Source organism: Chenopodium album, chromosome 4, assembly GCF_948465745.1.
Source record: "Chenopodium album chromosome 4, dcCheAlbu1.1, whole genome shotgun sequence".
Classification (NCBI taxonomy): domain Eukaryota; kingdom Viridiplantae; phylum Streptophyta; class Magnoliopsida; order Caryophyllales; family Amaranthaceae; genus Chenopodium; species Chenopodium album.
In genome coordinates, this window is record NC_137837.1 from 19,411,586 (window position 1) to 19,431,245 (window position 19,660).

Here is a 19,660-nt window from a genome sequence, read left to right on the forward strand (position 1 = left end):
AAGATTAATAAATAAAAAGGTAAAGCTTAAATAAATTACAAAATATATTATAATATTGAAAAGGACCCACACTTTTTGTCAAATGAGACTTAAAGTTGAGTATCTAAACTTAGCAACTTTCTTTCTTCTAAAAATACTCACTTGAGTCTCACCATTGAAGATGGTCTTAGTCAGAACTCTGGGTTGATTTACAACAGTTTAACCCAAAAGCAACTGTTGTCGTAGACGTTCCTATTTCCATGGCACAGTGGTATTAAAGCACGGGTGGTGACAAATTAAAACAATATATGCAGCTGATATTATATTTCAGAGCATAAAACAATATATGCAGCTGATAAGGATTAATTATATTTCAGGACATAAATCAAAATGGATAAAAATCCAATGGCCCAAATCTACCAAAAAGGCTGCTGTTCCCATACACACAATACATTTGCCATAATCACATTTCATCGGAAAAACAATTTCCCACACCACTTTTCTATATCTAAGGTTTTACATCATAACCAATGTACACTAATTCACATTGTTTTGCATTTGTATAACTTAACCCAGGGGTATAAGAATTTCCCGCACAACAGATAATATCATAGAATTGCACAACCTCTCCAACAATAGGCAGAAACAGGCAAAAAATGAAATGCCTCATGTGGAATATCAAGTCCAGAAGTCACACTAAATTCCACATTCCACTTATCGAAGCTTGATGGTTTCATTTGGAAGTATAACATTTGGGTTTCGGATATGCGGATTAAGTGCAGCTAATTGTTTCCATTTGGCTCCACTGCCATGAAACTTAGCAGAAATACTCCATAAGGTATCACCTGGCTGAGATGCAACTGTGGCTGGCAATGAAGATTTGGCAGCAATCTTTGGTTTCGTAAATGAAGTTTTCCCCTTCCCCATGCCATTTGCAAGCAACCAACGTGATCCTGATTGCTGTTGCGCACTACTGCCCCACAGCTTTTTCTTACCAAGCTCAGTTTTTAAACCTGAAACATGCACCTCACTGATTTTGTACTGAGGAATAAAGTCCTGTTCTGGAGTTTTCTCTTCAGGCTCCTGCTTCTTCTCTTCCTTGGTAACTGACTCAAGATCATCTTCATCACTGCTGTCTTTTGGTGCAGAAACTGTGCTGTATATCTTTGGCTTCGGAGGAACAAAAACCCTTTCCACTTGAATCAGAGCAAGCATTGGTGTGCCAACTGGCTCATAGTCTCTTAAGGGGTCACGAAGTTGGACCATCAAGGCAACAGTGAAATTGTTACCCAATAAGCCACACCTCCTTCCAGAACCTTTACCCTGCTTTTTATCTCCCTTCCTCCCAAACATGTTTAAATCTGTGCTTTTGGCATGGTGGGCAGCTAAAAGCTTTGAAGTCCTCTCACTTAGTCGCTCATCTTCGTCAATTTCACCAGAATCCAGCTTCATCCATTCATCCAATGTTAAAGATAAACTCATTAGCCCATCATCGCTATCAACCCCACTGTTCTCAAGGGCTAATAGCTTCAATCCTGCAGCTCCCTTCAAACCCATTGACGCAATGGAAGTTATACCTTTCCTTTCAATAGCTGAGACTTCCCCGATAGACTGAGCATTGATGTTTGAAGGTGCCTCCTCATCTGACATGCCAGACTGTATTCTCAAACCCTCAATTGATAGTGCTTCAATCTTATCCACTGCCAATGGTGCTAAATCTTCTAAAGATACAAATTCTGACTGTCCCTCATCAGAATACAAGCTTGCACTAGTTTTTTTAGATTTTCGGCCAGAAGAAGGTTGTTTAACTTGTTTATTTCCATCAGATATATGAAGGCCATCTCTTCGCTCATCTTGAAGCATATATTGACTGTGTACGAGGGAGGCAGAGAAACAAGATAGTCAATAAAACAAAGCTAAATTGCAGATGAACAGATAGAGTCAAATAAAAAATATTTTAAAAAATAAAGACTCAAACCTTTCAGACGCTTCCACACGAGGTACAGCTTCCCAAGCTATTTGTTGCATTGTTCTTCCAGTGATATCTTCCAAAGGCATTAACTTACTGGCTTGCACAGATAACTTTTCAAGTCCTATTGAAGCCAAATTCTGTAATATATCTATTACCCCAGACCCCAACTCAGCAGGAACCACAACAGGACTAGATACCTGCATGATTAGGCTGCCACCACTCTTGGCATTCGTAAAGTGGTTAGGGTTCATGGATCGCAAAAATCCTCCGGTCTTGGTTTGAACAAATGGACCTAAGCCTTCTCCAAGGGAAGGTAACTGTAAAGATTCTATAGGAGGGAGATCAATAGGACTGCCGAAGCCACCTCTATTGTCTGGTGGAGAGCTCTGGAAAGCCATCTCGTCCAAGCCCCATTCTTGCATAAGTTCTTGTGTTTCCAAATCTTCCATAACTTTGGCCCTAATCTTGGGATATTCATGCTGATCTACTGTTAAGAAATCAGAATCCTCAGAATACTCCTCCCACCCAGAAATAGTGGGAGCATAATAGTCATAATCTTCCATTTCCTCTTCATCAATATCAAAACCAAATAATGAACAACCACTAGCCTCTGCTTCCTTTTCGAATTCTCTCAAGAGACGCTCTCTTGGAGACTCAGGCTCTGTTTCATAATCAAGGGCAAAGGAAGAATCTTCCACTCCGAGCATGCTTAGAAATTCATCAGCAACAGTGTCTGCAAGGTCATCCAAGCTAACTGAAGGCATTACCATGTTTGGCTCATCCTCATTCTGGTTTTCTTGATCGCTCGATTCACTCTTGGCCTCTGGGGTGTCTAATCCTTCTTTCTCAAGGTCAGCAACATTGCTCAAAACTGACTCCAGATCTTCTAGAAGTGATTCTTTGGTGCACATACTCTTTTCTGCGAAGTTGGAATCATTTGTTACATATTCATCTCTTTTGAAGTCAGCTTCCATTTGACAAGATACTCCAGCATCGTTGTAGACTACAGAAAGATCAGAGCTCATTACATCTTGATTATCAACAATTTTTGCCCCATCCTCCACATCTTGACTATCAACAACCTTTGCCCCATCCTCCACATCTTGATTATCAACAACCTTTGTCCCATCCTCAATCACGTCTTGATAATCAACAACCTTTGCCCCATCCTCCACCACGTCTTGACTATTAACAACCTTTGCCCCACCCTCCACCACATCTTGATTATCAACAACCTTTGCCCCATCCTCCACCACATCTTGATTATCAACAACCTTTGCCCCATCCTCCATCACATCTTGATTATTAACAACCTTTTCCCCATCCTCCACCAATGTTGTCTTCTCCTCCAAATATTCCACCCCCTTCTCAACAAATGAAAACTCAGAATTCCCATCATTCAACATATTTTCCTGATTAGAATCTGATGGAGAGCAATGAGATGACTTTACAGGTTTGTCATCATCTGTAGGCACTTGAATTTCACGCTTATCTTCAACCAAGGAGTCTGAGTCCTCCTGATCAAACTTTTGATACAGCATGCTTACAGAGCTAGATAATTCAGACATTTTTGAAGATGGAACCTCATGGAGAACTTTTACATCATCCATAAAACGAGTTGTTGTAGATGACTTTAAATTTGAAGGAAGGCTTCCAGCACGCCTCATCGAGCTCTTCCCATCACCTAGATTAGATTTTACATGATTCCTGGCAGTTGACTTTGAGTCCAAAAGTTGAAGCATATTCTTGTTATTATGAGCAGTACCATCCCCTAGCACCAAATATCCAAAACTAACATGCATGACAGCACCTTTTGCCTCACCTGATAGCTTAAAGCTTGTTGTCCATGTCCCAGAACTCTTCTCATCCTCCAACTCCTCCAATGTAAGCGGAAGCAGCCTTGTGAGATCAACACGATGCTTTCCTAAATCAAGCCTTGGATGCCCATAAACTGCCGCATAAATTAAAAAATGCTTCGCCTCATACTTGGCAGAATGGTGTGGACCACTCCTACTGCCATAAACTGAACAAGTATGAGTTAGTTTCTGCTCAATTCCAGCGGCTCCTTCGATAACCTTGATTGGGCTAGTGACTACTTCTCCATCCCTTCTCTTCCAATGAACACAAATGCTAATATCATTGAATTTAGAGGGCAACCCTTCAATTTTATGGACTTCAAGACTAAAGCAACAATTAAACCTTCGATTTCTGACATGGGAAAGAGCCTTCAAAGGTTTCCAATTCCAAATCGACTTCTTCTCCTTGGTTGAGGGGGCATCACCGCCATGCTTTGATGTTGGATTGGGCACCAATACATTATTCTTATCAACTGTTCTAGGCAGACTTCTAGCTGCAGAAGAGGAGCTTTTTGACGGATTCCTGTCCAAATAGAGTGCCTTGCTAATACTTTCGATTTCATTTAACAACTTCCCCTTACTGGAATCGTCAGTTCTTTTATATCTAGCAGCATCTCGTGACGCCATGATCCTACTGGACAACAAGTCAACAACAGAGATTGTAAAAAAATAATCAAGTCAGATTTAAGTCTAACACAGCTAATAGTTCAGATGCTAAGATGTTTCTGGCATGACAAAAAAACAATATAGTTCCGAATACCGATGGAAATAGTTGTGTTAACTAGCTTTCTTTGTTCCACAATACTCGTCACTTCATACTTTAGAATACCAGTAAAATAAATTTATTCAATTTAAACAACCTTGCGTAACCAATATAATTATACTTGTCAATTTAGAACACCATGCCTTATAGCCAACAAAAATTTTAATCAGTCCTTGGTACTCACAATAAGCTTATTCTTTGTTTTTCCAATCTCTTCTACTCATTTATTTAGCACATTTAAAGTTAATGATAGATCAGCCGTCACAGATGATGCTTGTGTTAGAATGGCCACTAAGAAGAATATGATTTTAATAATAATAAAAATTCCCCAGAAAAAAGGAATCAAAATCTTGAACTTTGGATGTGCAAAAATGTCATTTTCTTCAAAAAAAAAAAAAAAGAAAAAAATCTTGAGAATAGGCAACCCTAAATTTATGGTATATATTTACAATAGCCTTATATGTAACACAACTTTAAGTTCGCCCACGTAATATGGTTCGGCATTGATGTGATTCTCTTTATAAATGCACCATGTTCACAGTTTCTTTAATCTCTCTGTTAAGGCATTCACAAATTTATAATTCTAATACAATTAAGGTTACATTAGGAGATATCTTGGCCATTCAAGGTTCTATTGGGAAAAAACTTATGTCCAATGTTAGCTTGTATAAATTCCCTTTATTCTTTGAAAATGATAAGGAATAGAATAATAAGCATCTCAAAGATGTACTCCCTCGGTCCTTTAATGTTTGCCCCATTCTCCATTTTAGTTAACCCCTTAAAAGTTTTCCTAATACTACTTTGGTTGTAGGGGACCAAAACTTTACTCTCACACCCAGTAAGGCCACTACATTCGGTCACACCAATTTTCTTTCTCATCATTTCATCCGAGCTAACAATTAAATAAGTAGGCATTGCTCCAATGGAAAAAACAAAAAGGGACGAAAGGATTAGAAGAATACAAATACGTGCTATCCTGAACAACACCACCAAAGATCTTGCATGAAAGTGGAGAACTAAAAAGCACAAGTCTAGAACTAATAATATTACTAGCTTAATTTCTAATTACTACTTCAGCATAAATGCACCAGCTCAAATGTCTTGCAAAATTTTTTACCTTTATTTGCTAATGGGCAACCGGTTACTTGCCTCTAAGTACTAATTTGATCAAAAGCATTTTCGCAATTATAAATGTTAAGCGGAGCTCTTCTACTCCCCCACGCCTATAACGAGGGCCTATCTTATAACACAGGGTTACTCATATGGTAACACTAATAATAACTAAAAATCTATGAACCCTCCTTCATTAAGGCTTGTATCACATAATTGTCAACACTAAAGCTTCCAAAATAAAAGCGACAACTAATTACTTCGATATAGACCTACTTGTTCAATCAACCAACATCATATCATATCACAATCATAAACACTCAGCTACCTAACAAGCTTAAGCTTTCACATTTACTTTGAAACCAACAAAACAAATTAAAACCCCTTTCTCCTCAACCAATTTAATCCTTTCAAAATTATTGCATTTAAATTTAATAATTATGTCAACCAAAATATGTGCTACGAAAATACTCCGTATTGAATTCTTCATTGTCAAATAATTTCTTTGTTTCTAGCTCCCTCTAAATCAAACTTTACTGATAAACAGGTCACCTAACAAACAATCAATGGTGGACCCAGATTTTATTTATTTATTTTTTCTTATTTAGCCCTAAAATAATCGTTGCTTTGACAATATAATTCAAAAAACCATTTTTCCTATATTCATTCATATCTTGAATTAGCAACTAAAACTTTCCAATCACCAAATTCAAACCCAGTTTTTAAAATCCCAAATGAGCAAATAATCTCTAGTTTCAATCCAAAAAATTTCACAAACAATTAATCAACCTAAACATCAATGAATAAAAAATCAACAAGAAACAATTAAAAAAAATATTTTTTTTTTGGAGATGGAATATTGAAATTACCTGAAGTTGAATGACGATGTTGCGAAGTTAAGAATAAGGCTCCTCCACCATTATTAGATCTTGAGGAAGAAGAAATAAGGAATTTTGGGTTAAGTTAGAGTTTGGGGGTTTTCAGACAAAGAAGAAGAATAAGCTAATTGTATTGAATATGCGTCGAGAAAATGACAAGGAGGAGAGAGAAAATGGAGGAGCTTCTCTTTCAAAATTGAAATTGTTTTATGCTGACTCGTCTTTTACAAATTGAAATTGTTTTATGCACTCGTCTTTTACATATAGGCCCTGTTTGGGAGAAAGCTGAAAGCTGAAGGGTGAAGCTGATTGAGTTAGTTGATTTTGACTAGCTGATTTTATTAACTGATTTGACTAACTTATTGTATTAACTGATTATATAAAAGTGTTTGGTAAATAGCTGATAGATTAAAGGTGATTGAGTATGTGAAATGACCAATAAGCTAATTGTGGGGTAGGTAGTTTAGATAGAATTTTAAATTAAATGAGGTTATAAGTGTCATTTCACAATAATTAATGAATAAGCTAATTGAAAAAGCTCCTAAAATGAGCTTTTTCAAAAAGAGCTTATTTAGTGGAATAAGCTCTTTCAATAAGCTTACTACCAAACACTTGTATTAGCTTGTTTGACTAGCCAATCAGCTAAAGTTAGTCAAATAAGCTAATATACTCCCAATAAGCTTACTACCAAACAGGGCCATAAGCTGTCTGTTGAGTTGGTTTTAGGTTTTGTTCACTTCTCTTAAAATAAGATGCTTTCTTAAATTTTTAATTACTTCTTCCGTTCCTGAATACTACTGATAATGACAATACTTATAACTTTAGGTGCTACTCGTATAAATTGATCCGAACCAATTTAAACCGGTCAGATTTGATCTGATCCAATCTGAAAGTAATTTGATCCTGATTTCGACTTATATTTGCCATATAATTTATCACAAATCAATCTTAAAATATACTTGACACAATCGAATGGATTCGATTCCATCATCTTAATTGACACATGTAATTGTATTTGTGCGTATCTGAATACTAACAAGAGTTACACGACAATACTATCATTTTATCGTCTCTCCAAATAAGTCCGCTTGCATAATTTCTTTTTATGACGCTTACTACACTTAGCTTGCACTAATTCTTTGTTGTTTCTTTCTTTCACAAACCATCAAAATTACCCCATTAACTCCACCTACACATTACTTTCATTACTTTATTCTTTTTATTCTTTTATGTTTGTTCTATTTGAAATAATTCATTAGAGATAAAGTTTCTTCATACTTTTACATTAATATAGGCATGAAAAAACAATTATTTTATGTGGATTTTGTTAGAATTCATGTCAATTTGTAACTCCAAATTATATCTATTTATTAATTTTTCATATTTTATTGCTAAGATATGTGCATTTTAAATTGTGAAAAGTTAAATGAAATAAACATAAAGGAACAAATGAATATGGTAGATGTGTCACATAAATGCGAGTAATATATTTCCATAACACTATTGCTAATTTATACTTTAAATACAATTATGAATTATCTTACTAACGAGCGCCCCCGGGGAATAGAGAACAATTTAATAACTACAAAAATAGTATTAATTTGAATAATGCATGTCAAAAATCATGTGTCAATCGATGTAATTAAATTTATTTCAATTTAATATTACTACTCTAATTCATCTAATCCCACGCTCCTAAAGCATTCATCAGCTTTTGCCATTTAGAATACTAATTAATGAAAAAAGTGAGCCTCGTTTAAGAGCAAAGAGTTACAACGGGGATTAAATTGAAATCTTATGTGGCATGAAAAATTTGATTATTAGCTTGCCATTAAAGTTGCTCGATTACAAGAGTATGTATCGTGTAATTAAGACATTAAGTACATACTCCGCCCGTGTTTTTTTTAAGTGTTACACTTTCCATTTCCGGCCGTGTTTTTTTTAAGTGTTACACTTCCTTATTTGGCAAAAAGCTACATTAAAATATTATATCTCTCTCCTCTCATGGTCCCCACCCAAACCCACCACTACTTTTTATATTTTATCTTTCCCCTCACATTCATTACTTTTCAATAAACTATTATCCCCATTATATTTATATTACCAACTACCCCACCTACCTCTTATTTTTTTTAAGTCAATTAAATTGCCTAAAACTATGTGCCGCTCAAACTGTAATACTTAAAAAAACACGAAGGGAATAATTAAGACAATACTCCCTCCGTCCCTTAATACAAAGCCTCATTTCCTTTTTGGGTAAACCAAAATATAATAGGAGTATCTCTTTTTATTTAAAGGTTGTATTTTTTTGACATACTACCATTTTTTTATGAGTTGTCAAATTTTTTCCTTTACTTTTTTGTACTTTTAACATCAATTCCTAACACTTTCTCTCTCTATCTCTTTAATTATTTTCAACTACTCCCTCCGTCCCTAAATTACATTCCTCTTTGGAAATTTACACGGGAACTAAGGAGGAAAGAATAAGACAAATAACAATTATTAGATAATGCAATGGGATGTACACAGATAGATTAGTTATTACTCATGACATGTCATCAATCCTTTGCAAAGAAAAAAGGACCAATCACATGCTCCTAATTGAAAATTTTTAACCAATCATATTCATTGTAATTTGGCACAAGGATTATGAGTGAGATTAGGTAAGGATGGGTGAGAAAACATTAAATATAAAACAGAAAAAGAGAGTTGATTTACTAAAAAAAAACTTACCAAAAATAGAAAGGAGGAATGTAATTTTGGAATACAAAAAATAGAAAGGAGGAATGTAATTTAGGGACGGAGGGAGTACTTTTTTTTCTCTCTATCTCTCTCTAACCACACATGCACATGTGTGCCTTTAATCATTAGTTTTACAAAGTTACAACTTTTTTAATTCTCGTGCAAAAACCAATAGATGCATTGTAGAAAGGATGGAGGGACTAATAAATTATTAATTTATAAGTAGAGGTTTCAAAAAAAAAATATTAATTTATAAGTAGAGGTTTCAAAAAAAAAAATATTAATTTATATGTAGATGTTTCTTGTGCATGAACGCATGAAGTATATCTTAATTTATAATGAACATTTTGGCATTTTGCAAGATAAATGTAACGAGCATAAAACAATTCAAAGAATTGAAGGTAAATGAATGAGAATAATGTGAATCTTGCTGTTATTTAATCAATATATATATAAAGGTTCTAACTTCTAGCCAAGTTCTCCAGAGTATAATTTAATGCAGTCACGCAAAGCACCACGGGGGCAATTCAGTCAGTCTTCTATTTATGAACAATTCCATTCTGCATATATCTTGTTTTTAGAGAAGTTAAATTGAGAATTAGATTTGATAAAATTGACCGTATCAACCTTTTTTTTTGTTTTACAATAATTTGACTAGGTAGTAGGTACATATGTCAACGCATAAGTTTGAGTGTTTGACTATTGATATATGACAACATTAAAATATGAAGCATATATTTGTAAAACAAATTGTTGAAGTTGATATTTTGCAATATATATTATCATAATATCAAAATTTGAGTTTTTTCTTTCAAAAAAAAAAAAATGAGTTTTATATATTATTAAAATATAAATATACAGTCAAAATTAATATACTTCTCCGTAATAAGAGTCCTCAAATAAAAATTTACTTTCTCATTTTTTTTAAAATTCTAATTATTTTTTTAATAGTCTATTACGGAGTATATTCTACTTAGTTTTTTTTTTTTTTTTTTTTTTTTTTTTTTTTTTTGGAGGAATTCTGCTTAGTTGACTATAGGTACTTAATTTAAGGAAAAAAAAACAAATTGAGCATTAATTACAAAGTATATATTTATTAGAGTTAAGTATAAGTTTGGGGACTAACCTTACACATTTTTCACCTTTTGGGACCTCTCATTTTTTTTTTCAGCGTTTGGAACCTCAATATTACAATTCGGCCAAAAAATGAGTCCCTTGGGTTAAATAAGTCAGTCTGTTAAAGTAGGGCTTAAAGCCCTTTTTCATTAATTGATCCTCAAATATATAGAGTACATAGTTTCCTAAAGCATAACAAAATAATATCTTCAAGATATATCTTAAGCCTATAAACTAGGAAACTAAGTATATGATAACAATCACAAAGATATGATAAGATTTCCTAATTATATTCCTAACACCCCCCTCAAGTTGGAGCAGGTGGAGTGAAGATGCCCAACTTGCCAAGCAGTAGATCAAATTGAGCTTTGCCGAGAGCTTTTGTAAAGATGTGGGCCAGTTGTTCATGTGTAGGAACATAGGATGGATCAATCAAACCTTTTGAAATAGCATCTTGGACGAAGTGACAATCAACTTCAATATGCTTCGTCCGCTCATGGAAAACCGGATTCTTTGCAATGTGCAAAGTGGATTGACTATCACAAAATAGCTTGATAGCCTTAGGATGTTGTACTCCTAAGCTCTACAGTAGCCGTTTCAACCACTTCAACTCCATTGTGGTAGCGCACATACAACGATATTCGGCTTCCGAAGAACTTGTAGAGACCGTCTTCTGCTTTTTGGTTTTCCAAGAAATAGGTGACTTACCAAGAAATATTAGCCACCCTATCAAAGATCTACGTGTCAAGGGACACGCATCCCTATCCGAATCGCACCAACCCTGCAAGGTTAATTCACTGTCTGAGCGTAGCAAAATTCCTTGACCCGGAGTTCCTTTCAAATATCTTACAACTCGCAGAGCTACCTCCCAATGTTCAGTTCTTGGAGCATGCATGAACTGAGACAAAATATGAAAGGAATATGCTAAATCGGGCCAAGTGACAACAAGATAAATTAACCTACCAACAAGTCCGCGATACGGTTCCGGATCATCAAGAAGAGGACTGCTTGCTAAGCAAAGCCTGTGATTCTGCTCCATGGGAAAGCCGGCTGGCTTTGATCCCAATAATCCTGCTTCTGTAATGATGTCAAGAGTATATTTTCTCTGGCATAGGAACAAGCCTGAAGAGCTACGAGCCACTTCAATTCCCAAAAAATATTTCAGAGTACCAAGATCTTTCATATGAAAACAATCACTAAGATATGCCTTGAAAGCCCTTAACGCAACGGAATTATTACCAGAAACAATGAGATAATCCACATATGCAAGGACATCAATTTGCACGACACCCTTTGTATAAGTAAACAATGAATAATCAGAATACGATTGTCGAAAGCCATATGCCTTCAACGACTTCGTTTGTTTGGCAAACCAACATCTAGGAGCCTGTTTTAAACCATACAAAGATTTTCGAAGGCGACATACCTTATTCGGATGAGATGATTCAAAACCTGGGGGGAGTTTCATATATACTTCCTCCGCAAGATCACTATGAAGAAAGGCATTGTGGACATCCATTTGATTAAGCTCCCAATTTTTCGAAGCTGCAATAGCAAGAAAAGCTCTAACTGTGACCATTTTAGCAACCGGAGCAAATGTTTTGGTATAATCAATACCCTCCTTTTGATGATTGCCGAAGACGACTAATCTGGATTTAGTCATTCAATACTTCCATCGGAGTTACATTTGATTTTATACACCCACTGACTGCCTAAAGGTCGTTTGCCGAGAGGGAGATCTTCCATTGTCCATGTGCCATTTTTTTCTAGAGCTTGAATTTCATTTTGCATTGATCGTCTCCAACCTGCATCTTTCATGGCCTCCTTAAAAGACCGTGGCTCTTTCCTAGAAGTAATAGCTGCAATATAATTTTTGAAATGTGGAGAAAAACTGTCACAATTAATATTATGTGTTATAGGGTAGGGAGTACCTGAGGGATGCCGTGGAGACGAAGTGTTAGAAGAGTGAGATGGAGATGGACTGTTTGTACTGACTGTATGCGTAACAAAGTCTCGGTATTTGACAATTGGAAATTTTTGTCTCATACCCCGGCCTAATTCTCCCTGTTGCTCGGTGTGCATAGGCTGCGGTACTGTTTCTTGTTGCTGCCGAGTTATGGCAATGGGCTCCGTGCCCCTTGCTTGCATCACGCTTCTGCAGCGTGTCTTGGGCACCTGCTGCTTGCTGCCGCAGCCCAGCAGTAGACTCCGCGCCCTCCCTGCGGCCAGCAGCATCCAGCCGCGGGCAGCCTGCGGACTGGTCTTCTTACTGTCCGTGAGCGCTTGTTGCTGGCTCCTGTGGTGAGGGCTGCTCACGCACTTGTTGTGGGGTTACTTGAGGCACATTACCCCAACCCTCACCAACTTCTTGAAACCCCATACTCACATCATCGAAGTCATACAGCACATCCAAATGTATTGGAACAATTTTTTCCGGAATGATATTTGTGGAAATTGGATCAAGAAAATGGAAGACATCTTCAAAGAATTTAACATCACGAGACACAAAAAATTCCTTTGAATCAAGATCAAATAATCTCCAACCTTTCTTTCCAAACAGATAGCCGACAAAAACACATATACGACTCCGACTAACAAATTTATCACCCTTAGTTTTTTTATTGTGAGCAAAGCAAAGACACCCAAAAGTACGAATGGTAGAATAAGATGGGTTTGTGCCGAATAAAATTTCATAGGGGGATTTATTTTTCAAGACAGGAGAAGGAGTTCAGTTTATTAAATGTGCGGCCGCAAGAATACTCTCACCCCAAAAATATATAGGCAAATTAGCTTGAAATCTTAGCTTGAAATCTCAAAGCTCTACCCACATTTAAAATATGTTTGTGTTTCCTTTCAACACGACCATTTTGCTGTGGAGGACCCACACATGATGTTTGAAATAAAATGCCAGTTGCAGTAAAGAAATCATGCAAACAATTAAATTCGGTGCCATTGTCACTTTGAACTATTTTAATTGTTTGAGAAAACTGTCTATCCACCATTGCCACAAAAGACATAAACATATGGAAAACCTCAGTTTTATCAACTAGTAAATAAATCCAAACAGCACGAGAAAAATCATCAACTATAGTCAAGAAATAACGAGCACCATAAGACGATGCATGTTTATAAGAGCCCCATAAATCACAATGAATTTTTTCAAATATTCTAGAGGCTTTATTCTCACTTAAAGGAAAACTAGATCTAGGGTGTTTAGCACGAAAACAAACTTCACATGCTTTATTTAAACTACCCTTACAATGATGAACGGGAGGGAGAAGTTTCACAACTTGTTCCGACGGATGACCCATACGCTTGTGCCATAACTCTAATAATGCTGAAGATTCAGAAACAACCACATGTTGTACCGAAGCTCGTCCTTCGAAATAAAACAGTCCATCCCGCCTAACACTCGTTCCAATCAGCTCCCTTGACTGGTCCTGTATAGCACACATATTTGAGTTAAATTGGACAGTGTAATTTGTATCATCAATCAATTGAGATACAGAAATTAATTTGCAACACAAATCAGGAACAAATAACACATGGTTAAGAACAATTTTCAATGACAATCGAACCGAGCCTTTCTTTGTGGCGTTTACTGTTTTGCCGTTTGGAAGTCCTACCGGACAATGAGAGATGGTTCGAGTATAAAATAACCATTTTTCATTGCTTGTGACATATCTAGATGTCCCTGTATCAACAATCCACAATTCGTTGTCAAACTCACCATTCAAGCGATCATCGGGAATTTTTGTATTACCAAGAAAACCGGCAATTGCTTTCCATTGCTCTGCAGTGAATGTTTGTGAGGAGCCACCCGAAGAGTCTAAATTACTTGCATTAGAAGACCCTGATGCAATTGCATTTGCTTGAGCCTGAGGTCTCCCTTTGATGCTTGACTGTTGTGACTTACCACGCTTAGAAGGATTCGGCCACCACTCCGGGTAGCCCTTTAATTCGAAATAGCCAGAAACTAAGTGATCATTCTTCTTGCAGTGGGTACATTGAAGACTTAATTTATCAGGTTTGTCCTCCGTAGTTGCTTTCTTGGTCTTCCCTGTGCTCGTGCGAAGGGCGAAACCAACTGCTTCAGGAGGCTGCTCTTCAGGGACCTGTTTAGCAAGGCGAACTCGCTCATCTTGCGAGGCCAATTGGTATGCACGATTCAGAGATGGAAGGGGATCTTGGGACAATATGTTAGTGCGAGTCTGAGCATTGAAATCTGTATACAAACCCATCAAGAACTCATGTAAACGAGTGGTCTCGCGATGTTTCTCTTGTTCCAAACCTGCTGTGCACTTCTCACAACAAGAACAAGTAATAATAGGCTCATGATTATTTAATTCCTCCCATAAGGCAGTTAGTTTACCAAAATAGGAGGTGTAGGGAATATTTCAAGCATTATCCCTAGCTTGAACCCCACTGTGATCATACACTAAATTACGGTGGCGTCCAAAGGAAAAAAAGATAGAGCAAAAGAGTCGCCAACAAGTTTTAGGAACTTGTAAACCGTTCACGAGGTGAAGGTTACACCCCTTAACGATCCAAGAGATCGTCAACTCCAATAGGTCTGGAATCATGACTGGTAGTTCGGGGATGAAGGTACAAATTCAACCTAAAAGAGATTGAACCTGCCCTAATAATAGGCCTCTACTTTATTCTGATCGTATTCATGTGCGCTTTCTAACTAACATGCAATCAATAGGATTATCCCTAAACCTGTTTATCTATGTTGGTTGAATATTAATGCACAAATAAATCTATTATTGGTGATCACTTGAATTATAATCGAATTAACCCTAAACAAGATTATTAATTATCTTATTAAGCGTGATTACAAATACCAATTCCCTTTAAACATGCATAAAAGGCGTGATCAAGCAATAACAATAAATATATATCAAGCAACATAATAATAATAAATTATAAAAATAATAATCATGTTAAAGCATAATAATAGCAAGATCCTAGGCATGATACTAACAAGATTAATAACAAACCCTAGCATGTCACTAAGCACTAAAACTCAAAGCTTTAACCCTAACATGATACTAACATGAATATTAGGAAAGAAAATAGGAAGCATCATAGAATTCATAATTGACATTATATTCTTTACCCTAAACATGATATTAGGAATTTATTGTTGTCATTCTAAACATCAAGCATCCTAACATAATACTAGGAATCAAAATAACAATCTAAGCATGATTTCTATATCATAACATCAATAAATCAATTAAAGCACTTACTTGGATGCCTCGTATCTCTTTCTAATAACAACATACACTTGTTAGTAACTTCAAGGAAAATATAAAACAAACAATTAAATTAAATAATTGAAATAAAGATTAGGGACCAAACCCTCAAAAATATCAAACCTTTCATGTCTAGGGCGAAGACAACTTCAAACTTGGCTAGGTGTGTCTAGTGCTAATGTATGAGGAATTGTGTTTGTAAAAAGCTAGGCTTAGAAAGAGAGAGAGAGAATCAAGAAATTCTTGATGAGAGTTGATGAGAATTGGCTATTGAAAAAGGGGAGATATGACCTCTATTTATAGAGAAAAAAGAGAGTCGAAGAATAAGAAGAGAATCCGAATTCGAATCGAAATAGAACTCAATGGACAACAGTTTTTGCGGATTTTGTTTTTATCATACCTTTTGATCCAGAATTCCAATAAGACATATAATATGTAGTTGGAAAGCTATTGAAGTATAATTTCCAAACCAATTAGAATCAGATTAAAATATTTTGTAGATAAAAAGATATGGCCTAAATAGTAGGACGGTGCCAGTTTTGGATAGAGTTTCATATCTCATTCATATCCTTTTCGTTATAGCTCGGATTTAATATTATAATATATCATTGAAAAGATAATTTCAAGATCTACCCAACCATATAAAATTTGAATAAATATTATGAGGAACGAAAATAATATCTGACTGTCTTTGAACATCTTTAAATTCGAATAAAATTAGGATTTAAGAAAAAGGAAAGTTTTTATAAAAGGAAAGTTTTTATTTAACTCAAATTCTTTAATCTTAACTTTTCAAAAAGGATAATTAAGATCTTTTAGAAACTTATAGAAGCTTCCAATTAATCCTAATTAGTTTAGGAATAGGATTAAACCTTTGGACCCTCCACATGATCATTGGGTCGCAGGTAAAATCCAGTTTGGGCCCAATTTAGTATTTTGGCCATAACTTCCTCATTATTCATCGGAATTGGGTTTATCATATATCGTTTGAAAGCTCTTTTCAAGCCCCATCCAACTACACTATTATTGGACCCATATCATGGATAAAACTAAAATGGAATGCACGTTTTCAAAAAATAGGGTAAGAAAAGAAATATTTTCAAAAACAGAAAGAAGAGATATTTTAATAAAAACATCCTCATCACTAGACTTTTCACACTTTCGCTTTGTTCGATAATCAAATGACATGAAAGGTATTCATCACTTGGTTTGGTTTTGGGGAGACACAAATGGGTGTCTACAGGAGGCAATCGACATATCTCTCGACTGCTCACACTTCGCAATTGAGGCCTTCAACTGTTGAATCCAAGGACCATTGATGGTGGAAAACCTCATCTTGAGAGTATCCCACAACTGCTTCGCATCCTTGTACTTGGATAGAGTGCTCTTTACCTCGGGTTCAATGGTGTTCATGAGCCACGAAATCAACATAGCGTGGATTGTATTCCAATATGTTTGAGTACACAGAGAGGATGGAGTGGTTATAGTCCCATCAAGAAAAACAAATTTACGGCGTGCCTCTAACGTGGTTTGAATATCACTGGCCCATTCATCGTAATTTTCTCCATGAAGTCGGGTCGGAGTTATGAAGTCCCCTGGTCTGTCATGAGGGCCAAGGTAATAGGGTGAGGTAGTGTCAATTCGTGGTGGTGGTGGTGGTGGAACATCATCATCGGCGATGGTGATGTTTTAGAAAATTGGTTTTTTTTTTTTTTTTTTTTTTAATTTTTTTTTTATTTTTTTTTTAGAATACTCTGGAAACTGATACCATGTCAAAGTAGGGCTTAAAGCTTACCCTTGTTCATTGATTGATTCTCAAATATATAGAGTACATAGTTTCCTGAAGCATAACAAAATAATATCTTCAAGATATATCTTAAGCCTATAAACTAAGAAACTAAGTATATGGTAACAATCACAAAGATATGATAAGATTTCCTAATTATATTCCTAACGCAGTCCCTTACGGTTAATAATGTTAGTTCCTTAAAAAGTGACAAAAAGAAAAATATTCCCTTTAAATAAGTTAGTCTCTTATTTAATGCTCATGCAGGTTGATTTAATGGGGGCGTGTAAAAAACGAACACGTGGGCACGGGGAATGTAAAGCTTCTGCTGCAAGTTTGAGAAAGAACAACTGAACAAGTGACAATTTTTATATTTTTGCTGGAAACTAAACTGTTGTTGCTCTCTCAATAAAACAACACATTCTTCCTCCTTTCTTATATTTTTAAGGGGGGGGGGGAATAATTTTATTTGTTTTTATTTATATTTTTTTGGGAATTTTTCTCTCCTTCCTCATTTTATGGTTAATATGGGGGGAGTAGGGTTGTAATTAAAAAGAAAAATAGTACAAAATTATTATAAAAAAATGGTTTCAAAATAAATAAATAAATAAATAAAAAGGAAAATGAAAATGTAATCGTGGAAAGAAATTGTGGTAGTGAACTAGTACCATGAGAATATGTGATGTTTGATCAAAATGAGATAAATAATAAGGCATGACAATTTTTTTAGGACTCACTTCAAATATTTAACATACCCTCTGATTAAAACATTTCAGAGAAATTTAGAGTTAAACGCTCATTTAATTATAGTGTGTCTCCGAAGATTAAGAAAATGGTCTTTGGTTTATAATTAAAATGTAAACTATCAATTGCATTTTATCTAAATAATTTTATTTAACAGCTGGTTGGATAATTAATTTTAAGAAAATGGATTTATGTAAACTATCAAAAAAATCTTTTATTCCTTTAATGGCTAATTGGATAATTACAACAGTTTGTTTATTTTTTTTGTTTTTGTTTTTTTGTTTTTTTGTTTTTTTTTCCAGTTGCACATTTGGAATGTACTTTATTATTATTATTATTATTATTATTATTATTATTATTATTATTATTATTATTATTATTATTATTATTATTATTATATATGCATGATTATTAATGAAAGGACTGACTTTATTTGGTAAAAAAAAATAATGAGGGGACTAACTTTTTTGGTCAAATATTCAATTAAGGGACTCACTTTTCTTTCGGTGAAGGTGGGTTAAATGACCTGAAAGTTAACTAGAGGTCCCAAAAGGTGAAAAAAAAAATGAGAGGTCCCAAAAGGTGAAAAAATGAAAAAGTTAGACCCTAGTTTTATACTTAACTCTATTTATTATTTGTAGGCCTAAGTGTTAACAATTTAACATACATATAGTTACCACGATAAAAATACTAATAATGTTCAATCAAGGTTAAAATTAACAGGTTAAAAAAAAGGTTCAAATTAACAAATACATCACTTGCATATAAGATAGGCCGGTGTCATTGTTAAAGAACTATAAATCTAATATAAGGTAATTTTGACTTTTTATTCTGTTCAATAAAGAATTGGGTCTATAAGAATAATTTGGCTCCAAGGCACCAACTTAAAAATCCAGAAGTTTAGGGAATACATGTTTATCATGTGTCCTTATTATATAGACATAGTTGTTTTATTTTAAATTAAAGCTAATTGGAACAAATACCATACACATTCATCAAGTTTGTGAGCACCCTTTATTAGTAGGGTAAGGGTCTCAAAAGGTTTAATAATAACACTAACACTATATTTCTATTTCTTCTTAGTAACAGAGAGACTAATTTGTCGCTAATGTTCGCTTTGAAAGTTTGTATACTCACAATGAAACAACAAAGTACGCTCCAAAGCAAATATTTTCATACAAGCACGAAGATGCAAAATTGTAAATAAAGATTACTCGAGATGGAAATAGTACATCTCTATTGAAGGTGTCTCTAATTTATTTTAGATTTGGGACGTGTATTGTTTAGTTGACATCACTAACTGTGTTGGAGCTGGTGAGGGAATTTGGTACTGCCTTGATCAACTGTGCTTCCAACTCAAAATTACCTGGAGCAGTTAATTTCTACTCCTGGTCTATAAATCTTTTATTTCATTTATTTGATTAAATCTTGTATTAGTTGACTGTTTTGTTCT

At 35.1% G+C, this 19,660-nt stretch overlaps 1 protein-coding gene across 2 annotated transcripts; it reads right to left on the minus strand.

The window, feature by feature from the left end:
* Nucleotides 1-330: 330 nt before the first annotated feature.
* On the minus strand, nt 331-6,774 carry LOC145629007 (protein PLASTID MOVEMENT IMPAIRED 1-RELATED 1-like). 2 transcript variants are annotated; one of them, XM_081681474.1, is made up of 3 exons: nt 6,550-6,774; nt 1,958-4,438; nt 331-1,849 (listed from the first exon to the last, which is right to left on the minus strand). In XM_081681474.1, exons 2-3 carry the CDS (start codon nt 4,432-4,434, stop codon nt 694-696), a joined length of 3,633 nt encoding a protein of 1,210 aa, XP_081537600.1. In that variant the 5' UTR covers nt 4,435-4,438; nt 6,550-6,774; the 3' UTR covers nt 331-693. The 2 variants fall into 2 exon arrangements, with proteins under 2 accessions (XP_081537600.1, XP_081537599.1); XM_081681473.1 differs by having other exon boundaries at nt 1,958-4,441.
* Nucleotides 6,775-19,660: the final 12,886 nt, after the last annotated feature.

Excerpts from the sequence above, each read along its gene's own strand:
- LOC145629007 (XM_081681474.1), bottom strand. The coding sequence starts at position 4,434 with ATGGCGTCACGAGATGCTGCTAGATATAAAAGAACTGACGATTCCAGT. Across the intron at positions 1,850-1,957 it reads CGTGTGGAAGCGTCTGAAAG|TCAATATATGCTTCAAGATG; the intron begins GTTTGAGTCTTT and ends CCTCGTACACAG.